This window comes from Medicago truncatula, chromosome 1 (genome assembly GCF_003473485.1).
Source record: "Medicago truncatula cultivar Jemalong A17 chromosome 1, MtrunA17r5.0-ANR, whole genome shotgun sequence".
NCBI classification, from domain to species: Eukaryota; Viridiplantae; Streptophyta; class Magnoliopsida; order Fabales; family Fabaceae; genus Medicago; species Medicago truncatula.
In genome coordinates, this window is record NC_053042.1 from 53,560,337 (window position 1) to 53,573,390 (window position 13,054).

Consider the following 13,054-nt stretch of genomic DNA (forward strand, 5'->3'; position numbering starts at 1 on the left):
TAAGTATTAACCTTCTGTTCTCCAAAAAGAAGTCTTTGTAATCTGTAAGTTAATTATAGTATAGTATTAAGATATATATGATGGGTTGCACCGCTAAAGATGTTCGTGGTCCGTACTTGAACCATTATTAAAAAAATTAATTTTAAGATGCAAACTGGTATGTAAATCCAAATACATTTTAACACATTGTGAAAACCACACAATAGTGGTTTAGATGATATCATGAATAAAATAGTCGCAGCATTCTTGATTCTTTCCATGCCTTTATTCTTCATGATATCATATTCGTTGTGGTTAGTAATTTGTTTGAAAGAATGAGAGCAAATCTAATTATGGTCAAGTTCAAGGAAATGATTTAATTAGCATTGAAGAAAAGAATATGTGATTCATTTGAAACAAGGAAATAATTGTTCAATGTATAATTCATTTGAAACTGTTGAGTATAATTAAGGTCATGTGCAACCAAATACATAAATCACAAACAATTTGTGAAGGTTATAATCTTTGAGAAACCTCAAAATCCAGATAAAAACCTTCATTAATTAGTTCTTTTTTCATAAGGGTTCATTAATTAGTTATTCGAAGCAATGTTCACTCCATTTTCTACCATGGATATGAATACTGATGATCCAGTGTTGTCTACCACACCCATGAAAGGTGATTCGTATAAACGACAATTGGTAAGATTGACAACAAAAAGTAAGAATTGTTTCTTTAAAAAAAAAAAAAAAAAAACCATCTCTAGTTGATGTGCTTGCCCTAAATACTAAATCAGTACAGTTGAAATTATTTCATTATTATTATTAGATTAGATACATTAAAAGAAGGTGGAAGCAATATGCATATCAGTTAACTGATACAGTGATAGTTTATATTGATATCTTTTACAGAAAGGAAAGCTCCGCCAAGTCATTACACATTAGAAAAATGTGTCTAGGAAGAGTTTGAAGCTGGGGACACTTAGATTGATGATGTGTTTCTCATACAACACTAACTATGATTGTTTATGATGAGATTATTGATGTTAATGTTTGTGTCGAGGACCCATCTGGGAATACAAAGGGGAATATGGACAGGGCTACGTTTCTATTTATTTGGTACTTATGGACCCAACTTCATTACCTATTGATTGGGAGATCAACGCCAGCATATAATTTTATTGACGATGAATACGTTACCACTCAAGGTACAAATTTCAATTGAGAGTAATTGTAAACTTACTTTTAAGGTTGATTATATTTTTAGTATATCATAAAAGTACACTTCTGTAAGGTTTGGTAACTACAAAAAAAAAATCTTGAAATTACAATTATTTTTTTTGACTAATTGAAATCACCAAGTTAGTGATGAAATTAGTTTAGTGTTTAACATGACATGAAGCTATTCTATAGAGATTAAAATCATATTTTTAATATAAAAGTTTAATATCTTTTTACGCAAGATTAGAAAATGAGAAAAATAACTTATCTTATATGCAGATGCATCTGTTAGGCGTTTTCATGTCCTTAAAAAAGAGTGGGGTATCCCAAAATTCATCAACCTTGACACATTTAAAGACCCTACAAAAGGATATTTGTTGGATGATAATTGAGTTTTGGGAGCTGAGGTTTTCGTTGTCAAGACTGCCAATAAAGGCGGTTGCTTATCCATAATAAATCCTGTCTCTACTTCCCATAGCTGGAAATTTTGCAAATTTGGACAAGTACGAGTCTGAATCCTTTGTAGCTGGAGACTATAAATGGTACTTAGATAAACTACTTCTAATTAACTTTCTTATCACTAGCTTGTTGCAGGAGTAACAAATTTTAAGTTCTGACTATTTTTTATTTTTTTTTAAATGTTAACTATGTTAAGGATTCCACTAATAAAAATGTTGTATCGAAAATTGTGTTAATTTATTGCTCAAAAAATTTAATATTATTTTTTTTTAATTAAATATTTACCCTAAGGGCACAAGTTAATATGACCTTTTTTTATACCCCAATAGAGTCGTTGAGGGAAAGGGTACCAATATTTCATTATTTTTAGCTCTGGGTGTCTCAACTCTCCCATCCAACACTAAAATTCTTGTGGACTGCACTCTGCGCGCCAAAGACCAAATCTATGGGAAACATGTTGAACGAAAGTGTAAGCCCATATATAGGTTATCTTCTACTCCCTCCGTCCCAAATTGTATGTCGCTTTAGGGAAAAAAAATAGTCCCAAATTATATGTCGCTTTAAAATATCAATGCAACATTAATGGTACTTTTCCTATTATAACCTTAATTATTTATTACTCTCTCTTCTTTCAATTCTTTCATTTATCTTTCTCATATTATTTATTAAGGACAATTTTGTAAAACAACTCATAATATCTCTTTTCCACACAATATTAATTGCATTTCTTAATATGTGTGAAATGCCCAAAACGTCCTACAATTTGGGACGGAGGGAGTATGAAATAAGGATACGGACATAGACACCAGATACGACATAGACACTTACACACCAATATTGCTAATCATTTGAGAAAACTATATAATTCAGTGTAATTATATGTGTCGTATCGGTGCCGGACAGGACATGTGTGACCGACACCGAAACACACCTAACACAAGAAGTGTTCGTGCTTCATAGGTTATCTTTAATTTGTTTTCAAAAAATATGTGTTAATGTTGTAGAATTAGGAATAAATTATCTCTATAAATAATAATCAAAATATATAAATAAAAGAATCAATAAAATATAAATGAAAAGAGAGATCAATAAACTTATCTTTTGAAATTGTTGTGTTGAATTAGATCACAAACCACAACTCAACATCTTTGACAATCAGATCAAACCTGCTATCGAATCAACCATCAATAAGATCTGTAGAACGAACTGACAGTGAGGTAGTCTGAGACGTGCTGATCGCATTGTTCTTAAGAATTTTCCGCGTAATAGATCCTCCTCGACATAGAATCGAGGAAACATAACTACCATCAATATATTTTCACGAAGATGAAACCCAGAGTTGTTCACCGGACAAAAATTAAAATATGTAGCTTTTCTTAATTTTGGTACGAGAGGATTGTTATTTTTGTTGCTACTAATCAAGGACTAGAATAAGAAAAAAGCTTCACACACATTTTGTTTCCCGTAATCAGTTTTTCATATAGGCAAGCATTGCTTTGTATGCAAAAATAAAGCCTTATTAATAGCAACCAATGTGAACGTTGCAAAGAAAATGTGACTTCGTTTGACTCATTAATCAAGTTAAATGTGCTTAAAGAATAATAGTTAATTGCATTAACTTTTGAAATATATTATATAAAAATACAACATATTTCAAAAGTTCAAAAATTAATTTAGAAAACACTTTTTGGGTTTATATCTTGGATGTAATGCATCAAACTGATATAGCAAGCTATATGTATGAACTACTGCTAGAATGATAGTACTTAACACGCAGTAAAATTGATATAGCAAGCTATATGAACCAAAGACACTTATGTATGTTAGCGGCCTACCACTCGCATCACACCCCCACAATCCTTGCCGTTAACGTTGTGGTGCGCTAATAGGCCGTACGCGTGCCTGGATAATTTTATGAGTGTTCAAGTGCATGCTGCAAATCATACACCACCCACAAGGGATATGAAATTCGTTAAAAGCTTTGTATGCTTATCCTCTCAATAATGCAGTGTCTAGCACTTCTCACACACACCATAGGAAAGGGACGAGAACAAAAATTAATTAACTAATTTTTGGTACTAGCATAACTAATAAGTGACTTGTTCTTACCCATATGAACCTTATTCATGGGATCTCCAATCATAAAGATTGGGTTCCAGTCACTTATTAATTTCGGGTGGCTTAAGTCTCAATCCCCTCGATGTACACAAATTTATTTCATCCCAAGGGACTTTGTTTAGTAGCTACATTATACACAAATGATGAAGACAATTTTCTTTCATTATATAAGATTGACTAAGACGTCTCTAAGTCAATCAACCTCGTATATTTATCAAAGTCTATAACAATAAACTTGATATCTATAATTATTTTCAGAAAATAATTATGTGAATTTTAAATATATAAATAAAAAATCAATAAAATATAAATGAAAAGAGAGATCAATAAATTAGTATGGGTTTCATCAAGATCTGTAGAACGAACAAACAAACAGTGGGGTAGTTTGAGACAGCACTGTCCTTAAGGATTATACGCTAATTTCCATGATTTAACAGACCCTTCTCGACGTAGAATCGAGGAAACATGACTAGCAAGAATATATTTTCAGGAAGATGAAACCCAGAGTTGTTGACTGGACAAAAATTAATTTTGGTACGAGAGGATTGTTATTTTTGTTGCTACTAATCAAGGACTAAAATAAGAAAAAAGCTTCACACACATTTTGTTTCCCGTAATCAGTTTTTCATATAGGTAAGTCATTGCTTTGAATGCAAAAATAAAGCCTTATTAATAGCAACCAATATGAGAACGTTGCAAAGAAAATGTAACTTTTTGACTCATTAATCAAGTTTAATGTGTTTAAAGAATAATAGTTAATTGCATTAACTTTTGAAATATTGTACTAAAAATAAAAACTTTTGAAATATATTATATAAAAGAGAATTGTTGTTGACACATTGCATAAGGTTGTGTCACACGAGTAATTTACTAAATTGTCCCTCGACAGTTAACTGCCGAATTATGGAACCGGCTGCAGTTAACTATCGAGGAAAACTGAAAACTTCGGCAATTAACTGCCGAGGAAACCCCAAACTTTTTTTCTTTTTTGACAAAAACCATAAATTGTTATTAATAATATTTATTGATTTTGAATGTTTCAATTGCATTATTTTGCAAGTAAAATACTGCAATTGTTTGTAACGTACAAAATAATGATTGAAGCATTCAAAATCAATAAATATTATTAATGACAATTTATGGTTTTTGTCAAAAAAAAAAAAAAAAACAGGTTTGGGGTTTCCTTGGCAGTTAACTGCCGAAGTTTTCAGTTTTTCTCGGTAGTTTACTGCCGAAGTTTTCCTCGATAGTTAACTGCAGTCGGTTCCATAATTCGGTAGTTAACTGTCGAGGGGCATTTCGGTAAATTACTCGTGTTTATCAGCCAATGCATATGTGTCAACACCGAAAATCTACTTCCTTAATTTTATGTTATTATATTTCTAAAACAACACTTAAAAAACTGAGTAGTGATCGATAAGATACATTTAAAGAAAATATATACAATAGTTTTTTTTTTCATTTTTTTTTTGTGTCCGGGGTTCGAACATGGACCTTGCATATATTATGCATTGTCCTTACCAACTGAGTTAAGCTCACGAGGGCTGTTTTCATTTTCCAATCGGATGATTGAGTGCGTTTCTTTGAGAAATAAAGAAAAAAAATCACTTTGTCATTTTAAAATGTTTGTTTAGAATATTTTTTTAAAATAACTTTCATAAAATATATTTTTGACTCTAAAATGTAAAGTTATTTGACTTTTTCCAAAACGTTTTTTTTAAACAAGGAGGTAAATTATGAATTATTTTGAAAAAGTTATATATTATGGGAAGTAAACAAACAGAAATGGGTTTAAATTCTTTGAAATATTTTTAAAAATTAATACAAAATCTTTTTTTTTTTTTGAATAATCAAAATCTTTTTAAAAAAAAAAAGCTTAAACAAACAAACCAAATATCTTTGATGTTAAACTGTTAGATAGAAATTTCTGAGAAATACCGCAGACCATGTATTTTACACGTTTTCAAAATGTTGAAAGTTTTGACCTTGAATCTATTGTAAGCATGATGCCCAAGGCAAACATGAACTAAATACTAGTAATACAGTTTGGAGCACAGAAGGAAAGTTCAAAATTTGAACAAATGAAAATCTCTACTAATCTAATAATGTTTGGGACTTCCGTCATCATTCATATCCACATCCATGTATGTTGATTTATACAAACTAAATACATAATCCAACAACTTGCCAACAAGGAAGTTATAAGTTATCATTAACCAACACATTTCCTTACGTGGAAACTAATATTCTTCCACCATATATAGTTTATTATGTTAGTTATCGCTAACTACATAATCCAACAAATTGCCAGCAAGTAAGTTAAGTTATCATTCTAAAAAACAAGAGTAAGTTAAGTAGTTAGTTATCATAAACTATATATATATATATATATATCATCATCATCACCATTATTATTATTATTTTCCTTTCCATTCCATTGTTCTTCTAAAAATGATGCAAGTGCAAGTTCCTGTGACTCACAAAATCAACCATCTCTTCAATTTCCTTCAGAATCATCCTTCTTCAATAGCTCTCAATCTCTGCAAATATTCCGCTCTTTTCCTCGCTCTACTCGCCACCTTTCACACCATTTTCATCATCAAATTCCCCAAAAAAACTCCTTCTCTTCCTCCTCTCATTGCTGAAGATGATTTCGGCGACAGTGAAGATGAAACCTGCTCGTTGTCATCCATGTCATCGGAACCCGAAGACAATGAAGAAGAAGAAGAAGAAGAAGATGATGAAAACAGATCGGGTGAATATTTCCGATTAAAAGGCTCCGGAAACGGTGACGGATTTCTACGCAGTTGTCGTCGTAGTATTACCGATATATTTTCGTTATCGGAAATCGCGAACAGCAAAAGCGTTGTGAAGCTTTGGGATACAATAGGGTTTGGATTAGGATTTGGATTTGACGATTTTGATTCCTCTGTCGTGTCGTTATACGGCGGTGCCGACGAGAAACAAAGCACGTTATCGTCGGCGAGGATGGTTTCCGCCGGAGAAAACGCATCGGAGAATTCGGCATTGATGATTTGGGATACGAGACTCCGGAGACGGATACCGGCGGTGGTCACGGAGTGGGTGCCCGGCAACGGGAACGTCGTTGGAATTGTTTCCGGCGGCTTGGAGAAGGTTTGCGTTAGAGATGACGGACATTATGAGTTGACAATACTATGATGTCACAGTTAGAAGATGTAACGGAATCTCAGTTAGATTTGTGGTGGCCAAATTTCTACATGCTAAAAATTGAAGTGAAATACGTCGATACTGATTAATGATGTTAAAAAAAGAAATTATATTAATATTTATTGAATTAAAAATTATGTAATTAATTGATAAAAAGTTAATTACTTGTATCTTTAATCGGTACCCGTTAGCATGACCTAAAATTTAATTACTTAAAGTAAGGGCGGGAATATTTGAGAATCTAAAGTTTATTCTTTTTAGAAATTATCTTTAGTTTTATTCTTGTAAAATATAAAATAAAATTCTAGCATATGTATATTGTGACTGTGAATAATGCAAATTAATATATTATACTTAGACAATTGACTGTAATCTTTTTTATTTAACGTGATTAAACTATGTTAGGAAGAAGAAAAAATTTATATAGTAGAATCGGCTATCATGAGTGACTAGAATGGTACCAATATTACAAAAAATAAAGGGAAACGTACTCCCTCCATCCTTTTTTATTAGAGTAGTTTACTAAAAAAAGTCCCTAAATATAATATCATATTCAAATTTTTAGATGTATTGATTACTCTTTTTTCTAATATACCCCTTATTAATACTTACCAATCTATCTTGGCATATGAAAAGTTAACATTAAATATATATTTAATTAGGGGTAATCTAATAATAGTCACAAATATTTAAGACAATTTTATTACTCCAACAACTTTTCTTAATACTAGACACCCGTGTCAAGCACGGACTAGAATTTCGTCATAGTTGAGGGAGACAATATTATGACGTATATAGTGTCAGTTAAATTCAAACATGGGATAAAACAACATAGGTTTATTAACTAATAAACGGAAAAAAAAGAAAGAAAAAAAAAAACTAATACTTAAGCATGAAATTTTTTAATGAAGATGCAGTATCATTCTCAATTGTGTGGTTGTTCCTTCTCAAATGTGTCGATCGGCCGGTGTTGGTTCCTCCAGAAAGTCCAACGATGGTATGTTATTTATGTTTAACATTGTGGAGGAGAAGTTCTTGGTAGTGGAACACAAATATTGTGTCAAGTGTTAGTAAAAATTTCACTTTGTATGAAATAGTTATGTTAAGAAACATATAAGTGAGGTAACCCATATATCTAATGTTTTAAGACTTCAGGAGAAGATCTGATGTCAATTTCAGTTGTGTAGTTAGTCTTAGTCCAATGTGATGATACAATCAATTGTAGACTCCTGCATAATTCCTAATATTATGATGATTTATTTTGTTAGTTTCTGAGTGTCATTGAATTCTTTTGACTTGAATTTTAGTTCATCATTCACTTTCATGCCTGTTTTTTTATTCAACCTCTGTTATTTCTAATTCCTTCACTTTAGGTTTTTGGGGGATATGACAATTAAAAAATATAGATGTGTTATGCTGAGTTTACAAAATACATGTTTATTAGACAATTAAATTGATGTTTTTTAATGAGACTAATACTTTGGTAACATAATTACTCAGTAATCTCTAACACCTTTAATAAATCTATATAATTACAATGAAACTCACTCTATTTTCTATACCATCACGGATAAAACACGCACTCCTTAGTTTTTTCTCTTATCTTTTCTCTCATGTTCAAATTCTTTTTTCTTCTTATTTCTTTTTCTCTCATATGTGGAGTACTTTATATCTTCTCATGAAAAAAAACAAACAAAAACATATTCATATATGAAACCGCCACCAACCCACATTTTTACCATGTTGTGCCTCTGACCTCATTTGACTATCTCACTAGATCAGATATACAGAGAGTCTTACATTTAAGGGAGAGATGTTAATGTACCATGTGTGAGTTAAAATTATAAATTGAATGAAATAGTATATATTGAACAACGTATAAGTGGGAAGACTAATACATCTAATGTTTTAAGCTTTTAGAGTAAAGATATGGTGTCAATCTAACTTGTAGGATTTTTTACGTAGTCAAATATGATGCTCAAACCCATTATAGGTTCCCTCAGAACTTTGAACATTATAATGAACTTTTTTTAGATTTTAATTGCTTAATTTTTTATATTAAATATAAGTTTTTGGATGTTGTTCCCTTTCATGTAATTTTTTTTTATCAAACCTCTATATTTCAAGTATTTTCAGTTCTGATTTTTAGCGCGATCTGACGATGAAAAATACATATGTGTTATGTTTAGTTGTAGTACATATTTATTAGATATTTTAAATTAATGTGACGTTTTTTTATTGACTATAATTTTGATGAAATAATTACTCATAAATCTCTAACTCCTTCAAATAACCCAAAAAATTACCATTAACTATATTTCTAATATTACCATGGACAAAACACACTACTTTTTTCTCGTATCATTTGTCTCATGTTCAAATTTATTTTTTATATTTTTTTTCTACTTTTCTTTCTCTCACTTAATGAAACATGGGAACATAATAAATCTTCATCCATGAAACCACGATCAACCCACCTTTTCTACAATATTGTGGCTACGTGTGATCTTACTTTACTATGTCACCATATCACAAACACAAAGAGTCTTACACTTAAGGAAGATATGTTAATGTGTCCATTTTGACTTAAAGTTCCACATTAGATGCAAACAGGGGCGGATCTATGTTAGGGCTATGTGGGGCTAAAGCCCCACATGCTCTTCCCTATTTATATATATATATATATATATATATATATATATATATATATATATATATATATATTATAAAAATCGTAATAGTTATTTTGGTCCCTGAATATGTAATAAATAGTCATAATAATCTCTCAGTGTATTAAATTCTAAAATAATCCATGATTTTGTACTTTGTTAGTCATAATAGTCCCTGAAGTGACAATAAGTAAGTATATTGAAAGACTAATATGACAATATCAATGAAGTATTTTAATGTTAGGGACTATTTTGACTAATGAAGTGTACAATCAGAGACAATTTAAAATTTAAATACATTGGTGGACTATTTTAGTCTCGCATGTATCCAATGTCTAGATCCGTCCCTGGATGCAAAAGTAAATGTTAAGAAACATATAAGTGAGATGATAAAGATATACCTAATACACTAAGATTTTGATTGATGATGTGTTGTCAATTGTATGATTAACCTTAACATAATGTGATGATCCAACTCATTGTAGTCTCCATCAGAACTCTGGACTTTTTTTTTTTGTTACTTAACTCTGAACATTATGATGAACTGTTTTGTTAGTTTTTGGATGTCATTTATTTAATTTTAATATTAAATTGAAGTAGATGTTGAACAACATATAAGTTATATGACTCATATACCTACTACTTTAATCTTTAGGGTGAAAATATGGTGTCTAATCATTTGTTTGGTTTCTTTTAATCTAACGTGATGATCAAACTCAATGTAGGATCACCCGAAACTCACAACAATATGATGAACTATTTTTTTAGTTTTTGGATGTCATTTGTTTAATTTTGGCTTCATTACAGTTTTGGTTCTTCTATTTTCACTCACTCGCGGAAATTGTCATTCCATTTCAAAATTACACGGTGTTGGTGCCTCTTTCAGATTTTTGAACTTAAAAATAGTGATATGTCATATTTAAATTAAAACTTTAAAGGAGTTTTCATGTAATTACATGGGTATTGATCATTCTACATCATCAGACCAAATGCAAGGTCATCTAAAATATGTCACATCATCATTTTCTAGTCTAAAAATAGCAGAAAGGGACCAAAACACTACTAAAAAACAAAAATTAGTGAGGGATAACATGAAATCCCTCTCTAATCCTGTTACTAAATTTTGTGACCAAGGAATTTATGAAAGATTTTATTTTTTCCGTCACTAACTTTCCTCCTAATTTTGCATTTCCTAACAGTGAAGCTGAGTGATTTTAAAATGAACGGACCGATTCATGAGTTGCTGAAAATATGGGACTATATCTTCAATTAAGACTTTAACTTTGCAATCTTAAAATTTTGTTTTTGAATGTCATTCTCTTTCTTGTGAATTTTTCATTCAACCTCAATTATTTCAAATTTATTTACTTTTGGCCGTCTGTGGCAAATGAAAATGAAAAATTGTCAATGTGTTATGTTGGATTGATAAATATATGCTTATTAGATACTTAAATATATGTGGTGTTTTTTTTAATTGAATCTAATTTTTTGATAAAATATTTTTCCAAAGAATCTCCAACTCCTTGAGTAACCTCATAGATTTATCATACAACTCACATTGTTTTCTATACCTTCACAAACAAAACACACAATGATTAGTTTTTTTTTTCTATTATCTTCTTTCATGTTCAAATTCTTTTTTCGTATCTTTTTTCTTACTTCTAATTTCCTTTCTCTCTTCTCATGTGAGAAAGGAACATAAACCTCCTTCAATGAAACCACCACTAACCAACCAACCGTTTTAAACGTATGGTGTCTTCATTTGATATTATTTGACTATGTCATGTAATCATGGACACAGAGAGTTGCAAACTTGAATAAGCGATGTTAATGTGTTAAGTGTAAGTTAAAATTCTATATAGTGGATAGAAGAGAAGATTTTGAATAACATATAAGTGAGATGACTCATATACATACTATTGGCTTAAGGTTTTGTGTGAATATGTGATATCAATCTCACTTGTATGGTATCTCGTAGTCTAATATGGTGATAAAACTCAGTGTAAGATCCCTTGGAAGTCCCAAAGTTATAATGAATTATTTTGTTCGCTTTTATATCTCATTTATTTAAATTTTTTATCCTAAATTTTGATTATTGAACGCCATTCGCTTCCATGCTGTTTTTTTATTCAACCTCTCTTATTTCAAATTCCTTCACTTTGGATCTTTTGTAGAATCTAACAAAGGAAAAATGCATATGTGTTCTACTGAGTTGACAAAAACATACTTATTAAAAAATTTAAATTGATGTTGCGATTCTTTAATTGAGTCTAATTTGTCGTAAAATAATTACCCCAAAACTCTTAATTCTTCAACAATCCCGCAAAATTACCAGCAACTCACATTATTCCATATACTCTCAGGTAAAAGCACACACTCATTTTCTTTCATTTTTCTCATGTTAAAATTTCTTTTTTATTTATTTTTTTTTCTGGTTCATTTTCTCTATACTCATGAAATAAATCAATATAATCATCTCTTCATGAAACCCCATCAACCAACCTTTTCTACCATTTTGTGCCTCAATATTACTTTATTTGATTATGTCACCAAATTACAGAGGTAGAAAGTCTCACATTTAGGAGAGAGAAGTTAATTCTCATAGATGAAAGGAATATAAACATTCCTTCATGAAATAACCATCAATCAACTTGTTAGAACATGTTGTGTCTAATTTTGATCTTATTTGACTACTTAACATAATTACGGACGTAGATAGACACACAATTGATTAGGATATGTTAATGTGTCAAATACGAGTTAACGTTATACAATGGATGGAATAGTAGATTTTGAGCAACATATATGTCAGATGACCAAAATACCTAATGTTTTAAGGTTTCATGTGAAGTTGTGGTGTCAATCTCATTTGTATGGTTGCTATTGCCCTAATACGATCATCCAGCCCAGTGAAAAATCACCTAGAAATCCCAATATTATGCCAACATTATGATAATTTATTTTGTTAGTTTTCGGTTGTCAATTGTTTATTTTTTTTATCTTGAAATTTAGTTATTGGTTGTTATTCTCTTTCATGCTATATTTTTTTTTATTCAACCTCAACTACTTCAAATTCCTTCACTTTTATTCTTTGGTGAAATTTGACAAAGGAAAAAAGCATGTGTGTTGTTGAATTTACAAAATAAATTCTTATTAGAAATTTTAAAATAACTTAACGTTTTTTTAGTTAGTCTAATTTTTTGGTTAAATATTTACTCAAAAATCTCCAACTCCTTAATCAAACCAGTAATATTATAGGCAATTCACTCTATTCCTTACACGCTCATAGAAAAGCACACACTCCTTATCTTCCTTATCATTTCTCTCATGTTCAAATTATTTTTTTATCTTCTCATTTCATAGAAAACCAGTAATTTTTTTATTATATAACTTTTGTTTTTGGCATATTAGAACAGGAAA

At 30.4% G+C, this 13,054-nt stretch overlaps 1 protein-coding gene across 1 annotated transcript; it reads left to right on the plus strand.

Moving 5' to 3' along the window:
- The first annotated feature begins 6,138 nt into the window (after positions 1 to 6,138).
- On the plus strand, positions 6,139 to 7,142 carry LOC11443733 (uncharacterized). The gene has a single exon (XM_003592601.4). It carries the CDS (start codon positions 6,228 to 6,230, stop codon positions 6,954 to 6,956), a length of 729 nt encoding a protein of 242 aa, XP_003592649.1. The 5' UTR covers positions 6,139 to 6,227; the 3' UTR covers positions 6,957 to 7,142.
- The last annotated feature ends 5,912 nt before the right edge of the window (positions 7,143 to 13,054 follow it).